Below are 20,831 nucleotides of genomic sequence, written 5' to 3' on the forward strand. Positions count from 1 at the left end.
GTGTTACCCTTGTTTCTCTCTGTTCTCTTTGTTTTTGTGGGGCTACACCTTGAAAAATATGTAACTACTGAGGTTTCAGTGGGATTTCAGGAGGGAGGCAGAAGACATGTGGGTTTCTTTGATAAGATGTTTTTACCTTCCATTTTTCTCGTGTAGCCAATTTTGTCCCCCCCCTTTAAGGAATAAACTCTGCCACTCCTCCCTGCCTGTTCATACCTGTCCTTCAGCTCCGAATGATCTCTGTGTTCTTCTTCCTCCAGCCTGCTCATTATAAACCTTTCCTGAATCTTTCCAAGCAAAAGTAATCTTTCCTTCCTCTGAACTCAAAGCATTTTTATGTCTGTTTTTCTTATGACGCATGGTCTACCTCCTTTTGACTTTTTGTTGTTGTCTTATCTGATAAATTTTAATTTCTCACAGAGGACAGTGGTTGTTGCTTTGCTCTCATCCCGTGCTTTGCAAATAGTAATTTTCAAATTAACATGAATTTTCAGTTATCTTTTTACAGTCTTATATTTACATATATATTCTCATTTGACAGGATATAGACCACTGCTATATGCATGGTCATTGCAAGAGTAGAGTACTACTGTTTCTAATTGCAGATACTTTTCTGGAAACTTGCATGGGTGTAAAGTAGGCAGAGGGTGTGTATTCCACAGATCACAGCTCACAGAAGCTCATGGCTTTGTTGCGTAATGTGATGATGCGCTCTATAGAGCTGGAGGGATTTCTTTACGGAGCCAGTCTTTCATTAGGGTTTTCCCTGTACTGTTTGCTCTTATTATGTCTTGGAAGAGAGTGGGCAACACCATTCACTGCAACTTGAATTTTATCAAATTACACATCTGTGCTTTCCTTCTCAGCTGGTCTTAGAAATGTTCCCTCTACCTCTTTCCCTCCAGCCTTAGGCCAGGTCCCAGCCCCTGTTCTTAGTCTGGGTGAGAAGCAGTGATTCTTCATGTGGTTTGGTCCCTAGATTTCTTCACGGCGGGTGGCCCCATCCTTGGGGACCCTTGTCTGGCCAGGACATTTGCTTCTTGGTAGCTCTGTCTTCATCTACTTGATGGATGAACTTCATTCCTTGTTTCTTGCTCATGTGTAAGGGATTTTTGGTTGTCATAACACAAAATTATTGTTTAGTGTTTAGATCTTTGGTTATTTTAAATGTACTAATCCTAAGTGAGACAGATTCTTGTTTTTTTTAAATTGAGTGTTATGTCATGTTTGTTTTTTAACCCAATGACAGGTATACTTATGGTAGAATTAGTGTTTATTGGATTTTTAAAAGTGTCTTAATCACAACTTTTCATTTACATTTCTAAGTTTCTATAGCTGGGACAATAATGATTTCTGCTACTAATATTTCAAACTTTTTAGTGTAAACTACCAAAGTGGAATCAACAAATAAGCTCTTTTTAAGGAAAGTTTTCCTGATGGGTTCTTCACTATTCTGTTGAAAATATAGCAAATCCTCTGTTTATTGAGAGAGAATTGTGTTGATGAAAGCTGCCAGTTAAAATCTCCTGAGAGAGACGACTCTTCCAAGGAGTTGTATTTCTCAGTGGCAAAAATATCCTTCCTGGATTTTATACTCTTGTGGGAAGAGGTCATTTTTATGTGCCCTGTTTAGATCTGATATTTTTTTTTGTGTGTGTAGTGTGCTCTGTTGGGATTAGTGCTGATTTCCTTCTCAGTTTTTTCTCTCCAGATAGTTTCTATTCAGCACGTATTATGGAGTGGCATTTAATAAGTGCTGTCCTGATAAATGTTCTGACGTGGTGTTGTCATGGCTACTTGGTATAGCTGACCATAGATTCAGGACCCTTCTGGAGGGAGGAGACAAGAACCGAATCTCAGAATTAGACAAGCCTTGATCAGATGGTTGGAAGATTATAAGCTAGCTTTATAGAGTATTTGAAAGGGGGGGGAGTGATTAATGGTATAACATTCTGCTGATAGACCAAGGACGATGAGTCTTGAGAATGGACCATTGCATTAAGCAACATGGAGACTCTTGGTAACCTTGATGGACATTTTTGGGAGTGTGGTGGGGAGGAAACTTCATTGGAACAGGATTATGAGAGAAGAAGAATCTGAAACAACAAATCTGTAAAAAATTTTGCTGTAAAGAGAATTAGAGAGTTGGTAGAGTGACTAAACGGTAAAGTAGGGTCAACAGAAGGTTTTGTACAATCATTTTAGCATATGTAAAATACGACATCAACAGCTTTTAAAGGTTCAGCATTTACACCTGAGTACTATTTTCCATATTATTATGGTTTTTAAAAACATTAACAGTGAGGCTGGAGATAGACTTCTAAACTGTCCGGGAGCTCTCTGGTTAGGAAAAGGTCTTGGAGAAGATGATGACTGCGGTGTGTCATGATGGGTGAGAAGGGTCAGCCTGGACAATAAGGTGGGACTCTGGGTAGTGGAGGCACTGGGCCTCCAAGGTGGGGAGTGGGGGCACTTTTTCAGGACTTAATAGCAGCTGTGAAAGGGGAACTAACTGGGGGGAAAGGCTGGAACATGGCAGGTTCTGAAATAGAAAAGTCAAGAGGTTGAGAAAATTGTTAGGAGGGAATTTATTTCAAAGGAGTAGCTCTAAATGTTATAGAAAGGCTGTAGGTTATGATCTCATATGGAGAGTGTGGGGAGGATTGGGAAGCAAGAAGAGGTTTTTATAAGCCGCATATTAGAAGGCACTCTGCTTCATTGTGTATTAAAAGTGTTTTAGAAATGAAAGTTGATATTTTGGTTGATTAAGTCATCCAACAGCTTTCTTCGGGGGAAGCGGAGGGCAGGATGGCGCTGTTCTGATGGGCTAGGGAATGGTGGTGAGGGTGCAGCTTTCTTTATTTACCCCCAGAATATTAATTACACCTGATTTCCCTTGGAGGATTAATACCATTTGGTAAGGAAGAGTAGGAGTACGGTTTGTTTGGGGACTTTGTTCTTGGGTGGCTCAGAAATATAGAAATGACAAATTCTGGAGCATTGTTGGACCCATAGCAACATTGGACAGCATTGTAATCTGGGAATCATGCAGAGTAAGGCTCAAGAATGAAGATGGATGCCACAGTGAGAGAGAGAGAGAGAGAGAGAGAGATGTGCGTTATGTGTTTTTACAAACTTCGTCTCCGTGTTCTGGATAAACCGTCAGTTTGAGTACTGACTCTCCTTTGAAAGAAGTCCAGATAAATGAGGGTGCAGAATAACTATACGCTATTTGCATTAATAGTTTTTGTGGTAATGTTTAATAATTTTGAGAATTAGGGTCTGAGCTGCTTTCTGTGCTGGTGAAAAAGTGACAAGATTGGTAATTCAGCATTTTTAGTAAGTGTTCTGTTTTAGTGATTCTCAGGTGTTAGAGATTCTCTTAGAGGGCATCTTATGGATATGGATTCCTTGGCCTCAAGGTGTGAGTCAGTAGATATAGGGTGGGGCTCAGGAATCTTTAGTCTAAAATCACTCATCTTTCCTCTTCTCCACCAGTCTTTACTTTAAAAAAAGAGTCATACCCGTCTATGGCCATACTACCCTGAACATGCTATATCTCATCTGATCTCGGAAGCTAAGCAGGGTGGGGCCTGGTTAGTACGTGGATGGGAAAGAGCCCTACTGAACATTGCTGTTCAGTTGGGAAAAGTGGAGTTTTAACATGAATTGAACCTTTTTTTTTTTTTTTTAAAGATTTTATTTATTTATTTGACAGAGAGACACAGTGAGAGAGGGAACACAAGCAGGGGGAGCGGGAGAGGGAGAAGCAGGCTTCCCTCTGAGCAGGGAGCCCGATGCGGGACTCGATCCCAGGATCCTGGGATCATGACCCTAGCCGAAGGCAGACGCCCAACGACTGAACCACACAGGCGCCTCTGAACTTTTTATTAGTAATTCTGTGTTGTGGATAATACAGTAGCTAATAGTAAAAGATACAGTTTAGTATATTTTCATTTGAGTGTGCAAATGAGAATGATTATAGAAATTTAAAACAACTATGTTCTCTTCAAATAATTTTAAAGCATGGTTTTATATTATAGCATGTGTGGATATGTATATATGAATACATGTGTCTTTGTATATGTGTGTATACATATGTTAATGTGCACATACCTCCTTATGAAGAAGTGTACAAAATTTAAAAATGGAGTCCTTTGTCTTCCTTCTCCCCCAAGCCCTCTTCCCAGATATAACCACTGCACATTTTAGTGTGCATTTTGGGGGACATTTTTATATGTACATATACAGTTGTATGTAACTTTGTCTTTACAGAAATAGAGTCAAACCACACACATTATTCTGAGCTTGCTTTTGCTCACTAATGGCCTTGTCAACCTTCTCTTGTGTCAGTATATTTAGACCTGTTTGTTGGGCTTACGTTGAGCTACCGGGGTGTACAAACTCCTTTTTTTCCCAGATAGGCTGTGTCGTGAGTTTTTCAGACATGGAATATATGTTGCTTATTAGAGTACCTGTATGGATTGCATTGAGAGGACTAATACATGTTTCATATTGGGCAATGGGAAAGCCAGCGTACTTTAACAAACCAGTATTTCTTAGGCAGCAACTTGTGTTGGCTTCTGTAGTCCTGTCATAACAGGGTATCAGCAGCTAAGCCAAAGGAAAGAGTATGAATCCCTCATAAAAGAAAAGGAAAATTGACTCAACAGCGGAGATAGGGAACTACCTGAATTTTCAGTTAATTGCAGTATTGTCGATGTTGTCGATTCCTTTTTATGGGCAGATTACCACAGTTTAAGCTGTTGCATTTCCTTTTGGTGATGCTGACTTGCTGTATTCGATGTTTCTGTTCTTCTCTACAGGATCCAAACTACTGGATACAGGTGCACCGACTTGAACATGGAGACGGAGGAATACTGGACCTTGATGATACCCTCTGTGATGTAGCAGATGATAAAGACAGAGTGAGTTCAAGTCCAGGGAAGCCGTTTCAGGATGCATTTAGTGAAGACTGGGGTGGGGGGTGGTTAGGTGGGAGTACTTTCCCTTCTGATTAGACACTTTAAAGTGTCTGATCAGACACTTTAAAGTGTCTAATGTGGGCCACTCCCTTTGGTATGTTTGGTTTTATAACAAGTATTTTGAGTCTTCACTATCCTGAACTCTAGGGTATAATGCTTTCTTGACACCTGGGTTTTAAGTTTACTATGTTTTAGAATTTTAAAATTCCAACTTTTTGAATGGAAATCTCTTTAACCCCTGCCATTTTTTCCTTTGTCTTAACCAAACCAACCCAACCGTCTTTCTTGACAGCTGAGGTCCATTTCCGTGTGTGATAACGCAAGGTCTCTGAGTTTTCTCGCCCCCCCACCGCCCCCCCCCCTTATTGGCCCTTTGCTTCATCCTCCCTCCATTGCTGGGAGCTGGCTGAATGCAGCTGTCTTGTCTTCTCTACTCCTACTTTCCCCAACAGCATAGTACCTCGTTCAGAATGGGCAGATATAGTCTATGTTTTCTTGAAATCTTTTTTTTTAAAAGATTTTATTTATTTATTTGAGAGAAAGAATGAGAGAGAGAGCACATGAGAGGGGAGAGGGTCAGAGGGAGAAGCAGACTCCCTCTCCCCGCCGAGCAGGGAGCCCGATGCGGGACTCGATCCCAGGACTCCAGGATCATGACCTGAGCCGAAGACAGTCGCTTAACCAACTGAGCCACCCAGGTGCCCTGTTTTCTTGAAATCTTAAGGAAAATGAAAAATCTCAGGTATGAAATTGTGTGTAAGTTCAGGGATATTTGATTCGCTAGCACCTGCCATTGTCGGGTTTGTCCCATGTAGCTTCTGTGGGCTCCCGCATTATATCAAAAATGCAGAACTTTTCTGCCCATTTATGATTTGCTGCTATTTCTCTAGGTGTCACTTCTCCTTTTTGGGCTTTTCAGTGAGCCAGGTATAAGGTGACTCTCAAATCCTTTTCCTGGGCGCCTGGGTGGCTCAGTTGGTTCGGCAACTGCCTTCGGCTCAGGTCATGATCCTGGAGTCCTGGGATCGAGTCCCGCATCGGGCTCCCTGCTCAGTGGGGAGTCTGCTTCTCCCTCTGACCCTCCCCCCTCTCATGTGCTCTCTCTCTCTCATTCTCGCTTTCTCAAATAAATAAATAAATAAATAAAATCTTTAAAAAAAAAATCCTTTTCCTGCCATCCACTTATCTAGCAACTTAAATTATAGTCAATTTTTTGTGTGGTTCAACTTCAAAGCTTAAAGCAACTATCGAGGTTTATGAAGAATTCAAACAGGTGTTCATGCCCAGCTATAATATTACAAAGAGATGAACTCATGTTATATTAATCTTTTAGTATTTTCCTGTTCTTTCTTCCTCTTCCTTGTTTTCTTTCTTTTTTTTTTGTTGCTTTTTCTAATCTAAAAATAATATAGTTCCTGGGAAGAGAAAGAAACACATAAAGAAGGAAATAATCACCCGTGATGACATTGCTGCCCAAAGCTCATGACTGGCGTTATTTGAGTGGGCTTTGCATCCTAACTCTTCTTTTTGCTCAGATATTGACACAGACTTTCTTTTAAATAGAAATGATTGAATAGTCACCTGCTTTTTCTCTTTGAGTTGATTATAAATATATTTCCATGCCCATTAATGGTGCCATGCCACTGTAGCTGCATGTGGCGTTCCGTTTTACGGATTGATGTACTCGTTATTGCACTTGTTTTGGATACTTAGATTACTGTGGAGAAAGCTGAGGTGGTCAGTCACCTGTGTACTTTTGTCTTTGGCATTCTTGCATTCTGAGCAGCAGTGATGAGTATGCCCGGATTTCTCCACCAGTGTTTCCTTTTTGATTGTGTACAGACAGGTTTTGCCTCAGGTTGGTATCATCCTATTGACGTGTTGTGCCTTTCAAGAGAGTGGATCAGAATGTTTTAAGATTGCCTCTGCGGTCTGCCTAGCTCTGGCGTGTTTCTTAGAATAACCTGCTGTGGACTTCGGGTTTCTGTATGAGTAGGATGGGGGGCTGTTCACTGTCTCAGTGCTCGAGACCACTGAGCTCAGAGGACTCCTGTGTACTTAGCACCTGCAGACATGCTTTATGGGTTCATGGAGTACAGATTACAGTTTTTCACCCTCCCCCTTAGCGCCTCAACCAGCACATAGCCTCTCAACAGTGTTCACATTTTGAATAGGTAGAATACTGAGATGTGGATGTTTAGCAGTAGAATTTAAAAAAATCTTTGGAAATGTACTATTATTTTAGGCTCAGTATATGACATTTTTGGTGGATGTTCCATTTGTACTTGAAAATGTGTATTCTGCAGTTGTTGGATTGTGTGTTCTATGCAGATCAGTTAGGTTAAGGTGGTTGATACTGTTGTTTAGGTCTTTGGGGTGATTTGTTACTCAGCAACTGAAAATAATACTCTTCTTTCAACACAATTAACTATTGGGTTACACACAAAAATGGAGGAAGAGACAAATTATGATCTTCTAAAATAGTTGCTGTTAAAATCAGAGGATACTTAAACTTTTTTTATTTTTTATTTTTTAAAGATTTATTTATTTGAGAGAGAGAAAAAAGAGTGAGGTGGGGAGGGGCAGAGAGAGAGAGGGAGAGAATCTCAAGCAGACTCCCTGCTGAGCATGGAGCCCCACTTGGGGCTTGATCTCATGACCCTGAGATCACAACCTCAGCTGAAATTGAGAGTCAGGTACTTAACCGACTGTGCCACCGAGGTGACCCTGAAGAAGAATGTTTTAAGTATTAATAAAGGAAATAAGTTTTTAGGGAGTTTTATATCATGCAGATTAAATTCAGTTTCCAAATAGAAAAATGCTAGAGAATACCATGTACCACAGACTGAAAGAACTTTTAAATCATTGTTTCATTTGTTGAGATATTTATTTATTTATTATTTATTTTTGTGTTTATTTATGTTCAGAAATATTTAAATATATATGTGATTAAATTTTTGAATGAGCTTCTTAAAGGACCCATTTTAAGTTGTAACTATAAAAAAAATACAATTAAGAATTCAGAATCTCAACACTCAAATTCATGGTATTGTCAGATGCATTATTCAGAATGAACGCTTGTATGTAGTCAATTGTATGGCTCCTTTCCATGGCTTTGAAATTTGACTGATTTAATCATCCTGGAGTATTTTCAACTATTTTTGGCAGCTACTCCTTGAGTAAGGATTTTGACACCTGTTTTGCTTTTAAGTTAAAAAAGGCATTACAGTTCTCTTAAACAATAAAATTGCTCTAAAAAGTGTCCTGTTTAATGAAAATTCCCTGGTCATGTTTAAAATGCAGATACCTAGCCTAGGGAAATAGGGTCTCCATTAGCCATGCCTGGGCATCTGCATTTTATAAACCACCCAGGTGGTATTTAGGCCCACTAAACTTTGAAACCATGCTGTAATGGCCCTGCCATCAGTCTCTGTAATGGGGAAATTTCTTTCAAAGGTGTAAATTATATACCCGGTTGCTGTGAATTTGTGAAATTATGAAAAATTATTTTTTATAGAAGGATAGGAGGATTAAGAGGCAGTAATTTAAATGATAGCAAAAGAAGTTGAAGTACCTAATTAGTGCCTAAATTTGCTTATTATCCTTTAATTATTAGAGTTCAATGCACAGCACTGAGGAAGTTTTCTTTTAGTGCCTATACAATTCCAATGACCAGGATTTACCCAAGTTTATTCAGAATGGTATTAGCATGGGTTATCTTGGGTTCTTGGAGTAGGTTTGATTTTCTGAGAGAATATTCTAGATCTACTTTGGGCATGTAAATATGCCTTGTTTTGTTTGTCCCTTTACATTGCTGCTTTCCAGTAAAAGGGAACAGAGGATCCGAGTGTGTACACTGTCATGGTGTTTTATTTACTCTTAGTGTCTTATTCTCAGTTTTCTCAGTTGACCTTTTGCCAAATGATGAAAAACTGAAATGGTTTCCATGTTATCTGTACCACCTATTAGAACAGCTGTAATGTGTTTGTCTGTATGTGCTTTCCCGAGGGCCAAGCTGTTTCTTGTCTGAATTTCTTTCTAGTTTGGTCTTTGTTATTTATTTTTTATTATCTTAGGTGAACCTTCCCTCAGTTCTCCTCAGATAGGTCTAGGTCACTTCTGCTATTCCTCCGTGTACTACAGTAAAATTTGAAATTTCCAAATAGATTACAGAATAAAAATGTTTTGTTATATAAAAATTCACTTCCCTCTGCATGCAGAGGGACCTGAGACTGATTGTAGGAACATTAACAGAGATTTCAGGTGGACTGACCAAGAACTTAAAGTTGGGGGGAAGTGTGCTTTTGCGTGTGTGATCAGCAAGAAGAAAGCCTTTTCCGTATGTCACTGTCTTCCTTTCCATACCTTTGGTGCTGAAGGTCACTTAAGATGCAGTAGCAAGCATTTCCTTTGTCATCCTTGGATGTAATTTTGTTTTGACCAGGAATGATGTCATGTATGTGCTATTTTTGTGATGACCTTGGGAAATAATTTGTGTTTAAAGATTTTACTTATTTATTTGAGAGAGCAAGTGAGAGAGTGAGAGCGAGAGTGTGCGTGCACATGCAAGAGAGCACGAGTGGGGGGAGGGGCAGAGAGAGGGAGAAGCAGACTTCCCGCTGAGCAGGGAGCCCCATATGGGACTCGATCCCAGGACCCTGAGATCATGACCTGAGCCGAAGGCAGATGCTTAACTGACTGAGCCACCCAGGCGCCCAGGAAATGTCTTCTACTATCTGCTCTTTGTTCTTTGTGGAAGAAGGATTGAATGGAATAGTAACTTAAACTCTTTTTTTTTTAAAAGATTTTATTTATTTATTTATTTGAGAGAATGAGATAGAGCATGAGATCCAAGAGGGTCAGAGGGAGAAGCAGACTCCCTGCTGAGCAGGGAGCCCGATGCGGGACTGGATCCCGGGACTCCAGGATCATGACCTGAGCCGAAGGCAGTCGCTTAACCAACTGAGCCACCCAGGCGCCCAGTAACTTAAACTCTTTCTGAAAGTTTGTACGAGCTTGAAGAGTGGGCACTGGAGGCCAGGGGCTGCGGAGGATTGTTGTAGAGACTGCTAGCTGCTGCTTGTTGGGAAGAACCCAGGATTTCCTGGGGGACAGTTTGGCCAGTGTCCTCAATTAGAAACATGTTGAGAAAAGGAAACTTCAAAAATTTATTGGAATCATGGGCAAGCAATTATTTCTGCATTTTTGGATGAAGCTAGTACTGAGGCATATATCACACATTTTCATCATTCTCCTAACTCATAAACTGATGTAGTTTTTGTGCCTCTTGTGTTCACAATGTTAATGCCCCATCAGATGTCTGATACTAGTATTGCTGAAACGTGTTGTAATAAATCTGGCTTTTGATATACATGCCTGGCACAACTTTCAGGTAAGGGACATGGTTTAATTTTAAAAGTTCATTGTTTTCTACTGTTTTAGGTATTATTTTTTGTTACTTATGTGTAAATCATTATTTTACTTGTTTTGGCATCAAGTCATTGAAAAATAATCAGTGTCCAGGGAGGTGATGGTAGGAGCGCATCCTGCTTCTCTGTGGAAAACGTATGTGAACATCTACGTTAAAGGGGTGTTATACATGCTGTGCCCTAGCTATTGATAAGGTGGAGAGAAGCACTGTTTTGTTTTTATGCTGAAGACAGTCACTGTCCGGTTAGATGATAATGAAGAACATATTTTTGGATCTGAAATAAGCATTATTAAAATGAATTTATTTGGTGATATTGAAATGAGTTTCTTTTCTTTCTTTTTTTAAAGATTTATTTATTTATTTATTTGACAGAGAGAGAGAGTGAGTAAGAGAGGGAACAACAAGCAGGAGGAGTGGGAGAGGGAGAAGTAGACTTCCTGCTGAGCAGGGAGCCCGACGTGGGGTCGATCCCAAGACCCTGGGATCATGACCACAGCCGAAAGCAGATGCTTAACCACTGAGTCACCCAGGCACCCCTTGAAATGAGTTTCTAAAACATTAATAAGCCTGAAGAATAAGCTCTGAAGAAATGGCTTGATGCTTAAATTACAGTGAGAGCTCACAGCTCATAATTGAAACAAATCTAATTTTAATTTCTTTAAAGACTCGATTCTTCTCCTTACTTAACGCATGCCAAGCATGTGCCTGATAAGAGAAGGTTTTGAGATTTAAATTCCTTTGTTGTCAAGACTAAAACACTGAATTGCAGCATAAGGTCAGTTATTTTTTAGAGTATCTGTATCCTGGAGGTAGGAGTGGGCTCAGGAGTTCCTAGGATAACTTAACTTTTCACCCATTTTTTTTGCCCTCCCCCCAGCTAATTTCTTGTTGAAGATTTGGCCCATGAATACATTCCTTAGTTATCACTAAACATGTGAGAGAATTTTTGTGAACTAGGATTTCCGAATAGTAATAATATAATTTTAAAAGGCAGCACATATAATAATTTCCTTTGAAAGATAATAAGACTTTTAGTCTTACTTTTAATTTAACTAATTTACTGAACACGTATTATGTGCCAGGCATTATGCTCAGTGCTATAATACAGTGTCAAACAAAAGTAGACATAGTTTGTCCTTTATAGGGCCTCATGGTGTATTGTGAGAGTCAGAATTAAAAAATCACAGAAATTAAATGTAGAATTACCAACAAATAATGGTCTGAAGAAAAGGAATCATGCCACGAAAGGTGGAACAAAGTATCTTGACCGAGTCAGGGTGAAGCAAGACTTGCCTAAAAGATACAATCAGGCTGAATCTGAAGGACAGGTAAGTGAATATGGAGAGTGTAAGGTGATGAGATTTACGTGTGAGAAATGTCTCCCTGGCTGCGGTGTGAGGATGAATGGATAGGAGGCAGGGTGGATGCAGGGATCCCGGTTTTAGCAGGTTTTGCCAAAGGAAGGGCTAGATTGATGGAGGCTGGGCCAGGTGCAGTTGGTGGGGAGTAGGGAGATCGGAGAGTGATATAAATTCTGTTGGTGGGGCTGTTTACCAAGGCCGGGAGTGCTGCGTGGTGGCCAGATTTGGGACAGGATGGGAGATCAGGGATTCACACTTCGGGTGCCTTGGAGGTGCCTTGATATTTGGAATTGAAGTGCAGATAAACTCATGAATCAGATATAAATTTGTTAATATTCAGGTTAAACCAACATAGGAAATATGGTCTGATTTTAGTAGAAATAATTTTGTGTACCAAAAAAGTTTGAAGGGACACACCGGAAAAATGTCCGTGGTTAGCAATGAGAGTGGACTATGTGATTAACTGGGGATTTTGTTATTTTGTTTTTAAGTTTCTTTGTAATTTCTAGGTCTTCCTAATTCCAGAATGAAGAAAGCATTAGACAGTTCTAAATATAACTGAGAATAGAATCATCTTTTTAAACTTTAATGTGAATTGGCAGAGGGAAGGACTGATTTTTTAAAGAGTTTGATGACTTGGAATTGAAATGATTTGTATTAAATAGACTTCATTAACTAGATGATTTGATTAATTTCCTCCTAAATGGATTTATTGTAGTTAGGCTTTAAAGAAAATATTTAAATTAAGTGCTGAGTAGAGCACCAAATGGCTAATTAATTAATTCAGAGAGATGATTTCCCAACATTTAGATATTTTATGGGTACTGGTTTGCCCACAGCTCATCGATTTGTGGGTGGATGGGGTTGGGGAGTGCAGGGCCAGGTGTAGCAGAGGTGGTGGTGGTGAGTGCTTGTGGAGGGAACAGAGGAGGGGGCTTAGCCTCCTACATGGCCCGCTGACTGGAAAGGCTTCTCATTAACGTTTGGGGTTTTGCAATTGGGAACAGCCTGTACAATATTGGCTGCTACAAAAAATTAGGGAAGGTAGGGGACAGAGGCTCTTGCTCTTCCAGTTATCATATTAATTGTAGGCCAGGGCTTGGTTCTTGGTTTGTTGCACCTTTTATGTTACTTATCAAAGATGGGCATCTTGTTTGGGGGGATAAGAAGCCACACAGCCTCTATTTGAATCCCAGCTCCATGATTACTTTATGAGCTTCAGCAAATTACTTAATCTCTCTAACCCCAGTTTTCCCATCTCTAAATGGAGGGTAATGATTGTATCTACTGGGTAAGGTGGTGTTAAATTTAAGTGTAAACCTGGGGATTTGTGTTAAGTTTCAGCACTCTTTAGCAAAAATAACACCCCAGTAAACAGTAATTGCTGTCATATCACTACCACCGTCATCACTGAATTATGTTAACACTCATTCTTTTAATGCTAATTTCTAATGATTTAAAAACAAATAAGCCATGTTATCTTGGGTGTTTTTTAATGACAGAAATTCTATAATACTTTAATTTGTTTTTGTTTTTTAATATTTCTATCAATTTGAAAAGAGCTTGGTAATAGTTACTCAGTGATAGTTGTTGAAAGAAATACATTATTTTCTGAATCCTTGACATTTGAGGATTTCTGGTGTATTGTACTATCAGTATGCATATTCTTCTGAACAGAAAAAAAGGGAAGAGCCAGTTTCAATTTTTAGTGTTTGAGAGCCAAGAAGAACTGTGTCATTAAAAAAACAAAGCACAAATAGACTTGACATCAAAAGCAAAGGCAACAAAACAAGTGGGAATACATCAAGTAAAAAAGCTTCTGCTCATCAGAGGAAACCATCAAAAACATGAAAAGACAACCTATGGAATGAGAGAAAATATTTGCAAAACATTTATATGATAAGGGGTTAATATCCAAAATATATAAAGAACTCAAACCATTCAATAGCAGAAAACCAAAAAAATCCAATTAAAAAAATGGGCAGAGGAACTGAATAAATATTTCCCCAAAGAATTCATAGAAATTGCCAACAGATACATGAAGAAGAGGTGCTCAACATTACTAATCATCAAGGACATGCCAGTTAAAAGCACAATAAGATGTCACCTCCTGTCTGTTAGAATGGCTATCATCAAAACGAGATAACAAGCATTGGTGAGGATGTGGAGCAAAGACAGCCCTTGTGCACTGTTGGTGGGAGTGTGAACTGGGTGCAGCCACTGTGGAAAACACTATGGGGGTCCCTCAAAAAATTAGAACTAGAACTACCATATTACCCAGCAACCCCACTTCTGGGTATATATCTAAAGAAAATAAAATCATTATCTTAAAGAGATAGCTGCATTTCCATGTTCACTGCAGTGTTGTTCACAATAGCCAAGGTATGGAAACAATCTAAGAGTCCATCAACAGAGGAATGGATAAGGAAGATCTCCCGTGTATGTGTGTGTGTGTATGTGTGTGTGTGTGAGAGAGAGATGGAATATCATTCAGCCATTAAAAGGGCATCTTGGCATTTATGATAACGTGGATGAATCTCTTTGAGAGCATTATGTTAAATGAAATAAGTCAGACAGAGAAAGACAAATAACTGTGTGATCCCACCTACATATCGAATCTAAAAAAGCTGAACTCCTAGAAACAGAGCCTAGAATTGTGGTTGCCAGGGCCTGGGAACTAGGGAGCAAAGGGGTGATGTTGGTCAAAGGGTACAAACTTAAGATGAATAAATTCTGGGGACCTAGTATACAGCATAGTGATTATAATTAATAATGCTGTATTAAACACTAAAAGTTGCTGAGAGTAGACCTTAAATATTCTTACCACAAAGAAGAAATGATAATTATGTGATGCAATAACTAATGCTAAGGTATTAATCATTCTGCAATGTGTAGGTGTATCAAATCAATACATTATACACCTTAAACTTACACAATGTTACGTGTCAATTATGTCTCAGTACAGCTGTGGGGCAGGAGGTGGGGAGGCAGGCCTTGTTTTCAATCTTAAAATACTACCTGGTCAACAATGACAATTCTCCAGAAAAATAGCACATCTCAAAACAAGCACTCCAGAATAAATACTACCAAAAGCTGCTTTATAATAATATGCATCTTTAAAAATATTTAGCTTAAGTTTTCCTTTCATATCTTGAATGAAATATGTAAAATTCAGCTTTTCATGTATGTAACAAACCATTATCCCATGAAGGGGAAGAAAGGAGGAAGATCGATAGCTGTTGGTTTCTTCTTCTTTATTAAAATTTTTGAAGTAATTTCAGAGAAGTAATTATATACACTAAAGAAGAATGTCCCTTATTCATTCACATAAGTACTCATAAGGATAGATAGAAATCTTGTAGAAAGTACCAGATTTTTTTTTCTTCTGGATTTTATATTGGAAGCAGAAGAAAATTGGCAGGGCTTGTACCCTTGGATCCTCATATAATTCCAGAATAAATCAACTAATAAAACTAAAAATTTTTTTGGAACATCAAACTAAAAAGCTTCTGCGTATATGTGGTAAGAATCTAACATCCAAATAAATGAAGAACTCCTACAACTCAATAGCAAAAGAACCAAAAAACCCCATAAAACAAAAACAATAAAAAAAAAACCAGTCAGATTAAAAAATGGGCAGAAGATCTAAATAGACATTTTCCAGAAAAAGACAACAGGTACATGAAAAGATGCTCAGTCTTATTAATCATCAGGGAAATGCAAGTCAAAACCACAATGTCACTTCACACTTGTTAGAATGGCAGTTATAAAAAAAAGATAAGAACTAACAGGGTTGGTGAGGTTGTGGAGAAAAGGGAACCTAACCCTAACCCTGTGCACTCTTTGTGGGGATGTAAATTGGTGCACTATGGAAAACACATCAAAAAATTAAAAATGGAACTACTGTGTGATCCAGCCATTTTACTTCTGGGTATTTATCCGAAGAAAATGAAAACACTAATTCAAAAACAGATATGTGACGTGTTCATTGCAGCAGCACTTACAGTAGCCACTGCATGGGAACAGCTTAAGTGTCCATTGATGGATGAGTGGGTAAAGAAATTGTGGCATATATATATACAGTGGAATGTTATCCAATCCTAAAAATAATGAAACCTTGCCATTGGTGCCAACGTGGATGGACCTCAAAGGCATTATGCTAAGTTAGAAAAGGACAAATACCATAGGATCTCTCTTTATATGTGGAATCTAAAAAAGAAAACAACAACCCCTTACCCCCAACTTACAGATACAGAGAATAGATTGGTGGTTACAAGGAGGGCAGTGAGAAATGGGTAATTTTTTTTTTTTTAGTTAAAATAAATAGAATAAAAAAATTTAAAAAATCAAGTTCAGTCTTATTGTAGTATACACTGTGGCAGGATATGGTTACACCTTTGTATCAACGCTGCAAGATAGATATGGTAGTGTCCCCATTTTAAAAAAGTGGGCAAGCCAAATATGTTTCCTTAGCTTACATATTTCTTTCACTTCTTTGGGCTACTGCCTGGCCCCAAATAACAAACATTTTAATTCTTGTTTGAGGTTGGAGAAAGAAGTTAGTCTGGCTAGTAAAATGTGGATTTTAACTATATTCAGTTATGTTAAATTACTATGTCTTCTTATATGACTATTAAAAGTCAAGAGCTTAGTGTCATGTATAATTGTACCACAGTTCATGTTTATTGATGCTCGTTGTTCATGTATCAAACCAACACTGTAGCATTTGTTTGAGCAAAGGTTAAGAAGATCTTACAGATTCACTTATTCATTCATTTATCTTCTCAACATTTATTCAATAAATACCTTTTAGTCCCTAAGATATTTGAGAAACAGCTGGAGGTGCTGAGGCTATATGGGGGAGAGGGGTTTCTGATCTTGCAGAGCTCTCCTTGCAATGAGGAAAGTAAACCAAGGGGAGTGAATCTGGTGTGTGATACAGAAGAGGTGGGGTGGGGTGATACTTTAACCTGTTTTGGGAAAGACATCTCTCAGGGGGAGACAGGTGGGCTGGATTTCCATCGATGAGAACATCTGGGGGCAGAGGACTCTAGGCAAAGGGAGCAGTATGTACAACAAGCTGAATTGGAAAAAGGTTGAGGTATTCATGGATCCAGAGGGAATGAGTGGGGCTTGGCTGCAGTAAGCAACTGAGAGGGTGAAAATAGGTGGGGTTAGAGAGAAAGGGAGGATATTAAAGACTCTGTTAAGCAGTTTGAAACTTGATACTAAATGCAACAAAAAGCCTTTGAACTGTCAAACTGTGGAGTGATATATTTAGATACATTTTTTATTTTTTAAATTGTTTTTAAAAGATTTATTATTTTAGAGAGAGAACAGGGGAAGGGGCAGAGCGTATATATTTTTAGGAGATTGTTTTGGGAAGAATGCGTTGTAGGTGGGCTTTATTTTTTTTTTTAAAGATTTTATTTATTTATTTGACAGAGAGACAGCGAGAGAGGGAACACAAGCAGGGGGAGTGGGAGAGGGAGAAGCAGGCTTCCCGTGGAGCAGGGAGCCCCATGCAGGGCTCAATGTGAGGATCCTGGGATCATGATGTGTGCTGAAGGCAGACGCTTAACGACTGAGCCACCCAGGTGCCCCAGTAGGTGGGCTTTAAAGGGGAGAAAGACCATTGAGAGGGCTGCCATCCAGTGAAGAGTTGGTGGTGGCTGAGCATCAAGTAGAGTTGGGGAAATATCAGTGGAATTGAGATATGTTTGGAGTTAGGTTTCTAGGATCTCAGGCTGTGAGGAATGAGGGCAAAGATGGTATTAAGGGTGACTTTTAGAGTTTTAACTGGAGCAAGTGGGGTAGGGGTTATGGAGGTTCCATTTACTGTGGGAGGTGTGTGTAGAAGACTTAGGAATGGAATAAGGATACAAGGTTGGGGGGGCAGTCAAATCTCCTTCCTATTGGGACATTTAACTGATTTTGCAATGCCTTTGAGACTTCCAAGCAGAGATGTCAAGTAGGTGGTTGGACATAGAAGTCTGGAGCTCAAGGTAAAGATCAGAGTTGGAAATAAGAATTTGGAAATCACCACTGTATAGAACAAATGGTATTTAAATAGCATTTCCATGTGGCAAACATTTGCAATAATAACCTCATAATCTTTATTGGCTGCTTCTTTGGTACACACCCTTGACTTAATACTTGCCTTGCTTGTGATGGAAAATACTAGTAAATTTTAATTAGGAAATTAAAATGTGGAAAAGGAACTCAAGTTCTCCTGAATCAACACAGTTGAATGAAAATAAGGTAAAATTTAGATTTCGAGAAAAACAGTTGAATTTAAAAGGCTGTAAAGAGTGCAGGGAGATTGCTCCTTAGACACGAGACAGTGGTAATATTATTTCTAAGATACGTACAGAAAATCACACTCTGAAAGCTTCTACAAATTTGAGTTTTATAAGCAGCCATTTAATGTTGGAAGGCATTCACATGACTGCCACCCCAGAAAGAGCTTATTTAATATAATAAAAGCACATAGTATAAAATTAGAAAGTCACCTGGAATGAGGAAATTATAGACTCTGTATCCTGTGTTTCAGAATTCTGATATTCCTTGCACTGGGATATCTAGTATATTGCTTGACCTGTTTACTTATGAAAAATTGATGAGCAACACTTCTTTTTAAGGGGATAGTCAAACGAAGACTGTTTGTTCTCAGGCATTTTATTATTAGCAGTAACGTGTAGAGATTTCTGTTGTAGGAACTCGAGACTGAAAGAAAGCTACACTTAACATTTTCTATAACAGCATCATTTTCTTTGATTTAGCCCAGACATATTTATTGAGCATCTCTTCCATCCCATGCAGAACTTGAGAGATTGAAATGAATAGGGAATGGTTACCTTTAAGGAATCCTTTGTGAAATAGGAAGATGAAAATTCTGACAAAATATTTTTCAGGTGAAACAGTTTTCTATAATTTGGTTGTGTCTTTTTTTCCTAGTAGGAATTAAAATAATTGCGAGTACTTTTACAGTAGGAAATATTTCATATGTAGGTGGGAATATTCAGGTAGGATAAGTTGGGAGGCTTGTTCTGGTCAGTCTACAGACCAGAAATGTTTCCTTAAATCCCTGGTGCCAGTTCTGATTTTCCCTCTCTGCCAGTATTATGTTCAGATAGTCTACCTTCTACCTGTTAACACAATAGATCTCTGCTCCTCATACTACCTTGATGGAGGATTGGATTTGTTTTCTTTTTGTGTACTGTGGCAGACCAATACTTTTATCAAATACGGTGTAAATTGATTATAAGGAAAAATTGTCTTGTGTTTTGCTTGCTTTTATTTCATATATAATTAGAGTTAACAGACATAAAAGAATTCTGTCAAATTGCTTAAGAGTTTCCAAAAGCTTACTCTATTTCTGTACTTCACTGGAGGCTGGGATAACACTTTCAACAGCACTGCAATATGTAACTCTGTTAATATTGTTGCCTTTAAAATTCCTGTTTGCATCATTTACCAGTGAGATATTCTGGTATAGGCTAATGTTTGGTTCTGTAGTTTCTTTGATAATTGGTATATATGTGTTTTTAAAATTAATGCCTGCTTATTAAAAAATAGTAAATCCTAAGATTATAGCTAAATTAAAAAAATATGACCTTGAAAGTAATAGCTGTCAACCCTTGGGTTAGGCTTGTGTATGTCCTGAGTATTGAGTTTTGTGAGACTCTAGTATCAATAGTAATGAGTATTAATTGTGTTGCAGATATTCATAGTGTTTAGTACTCACTGGAAACCTAGTTCTCTGTTTTCTCGTGTATCTTGTTTTCGTGATCTCTCCTCACACTCGGCCTCCGTTCAGTTAGACCTGAGATAAAGAGAAAGAAAGATGCTCTTGATGCCTTTTGAAGGGACATCAGAACACCTTTCCTCTCCTTTCTGGGACACAGCAGAGGTATTTCAGACAACTAATTCGTTTTTTCCTGTGAATATTTTGTCCTATATTTTTAGAGTAAAAGGTGTATATTTGGGGAAAAAATGGTGGATATTTGAGACTTGATCACTTCATTTTTTATTCTCTGGAAGAAGAGAATATTCCAGGAGATTGACAGATAGTCATGCTAGGAGGGCTCCTGTTTTGGAAGTAGGAGCTGTGATTTGATCCTATCCTCCTGTGGGTTTTGGCAATGAATGAGTTAAGGAGACTTCTTTGAACCTGGTGTGTTTACTCACACCCTGCTGACTCCAGGATGTGTTGCTACACCCTGTTTTACTCCTGACAGACTACCAGTGGCCTGTTTAACTGGTGATGGTTGTTTTCATTTGGTGTGGTGGAGCTTGTCCCTGATCTCCGTGGTGAGCCCGCATTCAATGCTGCCATATGCAAAGCTTGTGCCTCCATGGAGGGTCACGTGTGTGGAATGGATTCTGTCTTGTATCACCCACCTCTTTTCAATTTGTTACCCTTTATGGAGGACTGAGCAGAACACAGATCTTCTATCTGGGTTTTGGAGGCTATTTATTTGGGAATAATTTTATTCAGTGGTGAGTTTTGGAATCTAAGTCACTGTGGATTTTGCCTTTCTAATGGATTGAGATGGCAGACAGATTGAAGAGGAAACCTGCAAAGAGGTACTACACTTTTTCTGGTACCTCTCGGAAGGATTCAGTGAAAGCGCTGAGGTTTTCAAGGTCTTCAAACCTCAGAAGAGTGACTTCAGAAATCCGCAAAAGGCAGGTTGGTACAGAAATTTCTGATCCCTTTATATTCCCTTTGGAGTTAAAAGTAACATTCCTTGTTTTTATTTCTTAATAGTCTTTTGAAAAAGTTTCTTGATTTCTTTGAACATTGTTTTATAGCTATGAAATCACATTGATATTTTCTGTGCCATCAGTCCGTTTGTGGATGTTTATTGTGTGTATGTTTATGATTTATTGCATGGGTTTAAATTGTTTACTGTGTGTTACAACACAAGATTTGTAATGTTATCAGAAGATTCTAATTACTATGAACTCTTCTACTAAAACATTGTTTTAGGAGGACCCCCATGTTACCCAACATCTTACTGAAAGGATTACTGACTTTTATATATAAAC

At 38.7% G+C, this 20,831-nt stretch overlaps 1 protein-coding gene across 10 annotated transcripts in view; it reads left to right on the forward strand.

The window, feature by feature from the left end:
- Nucleotides 1–20,831, forward strand: part of PARD3 (par-3 family cell polarity regulator) — a 644,288-nt gene that overhangs the window by 107,596 nt on the left and 515,861 nt on the right. For all 10 annotated transcript variants that reach the window (XM_073885517.1, XM_073885521.1, XM_073885518.1 and 7 more), the window contains exon 2: nucleotides 4,827–4,928. In XM_073885517.1, coding sequence (XP_073741618.1) covers nucleotides 4,827–4,928 — 102 coding nt within the window. The remainder of the gene's footprint in view (nucleotides 1–4,826; nucleotides 4,929–20,831) is intronic.

This window comes from Callorhinus ursinus, unplaced genomic scaffold (genome assembly GCF_003265705.2).
Source record: "Callorhinus ursinus isolate GAN/ISIS: 27379988/994484 unplaced genomic scaffold, GSC_fseal_2.0 scaffold62, whole genome shotgun sequence".
Lineage (NCBI taxonomy): Eukaryota > Metazoa > Chordata > Mammalia > Carnivora > Otariidae > Callorhinus > Callorhinus ursinus.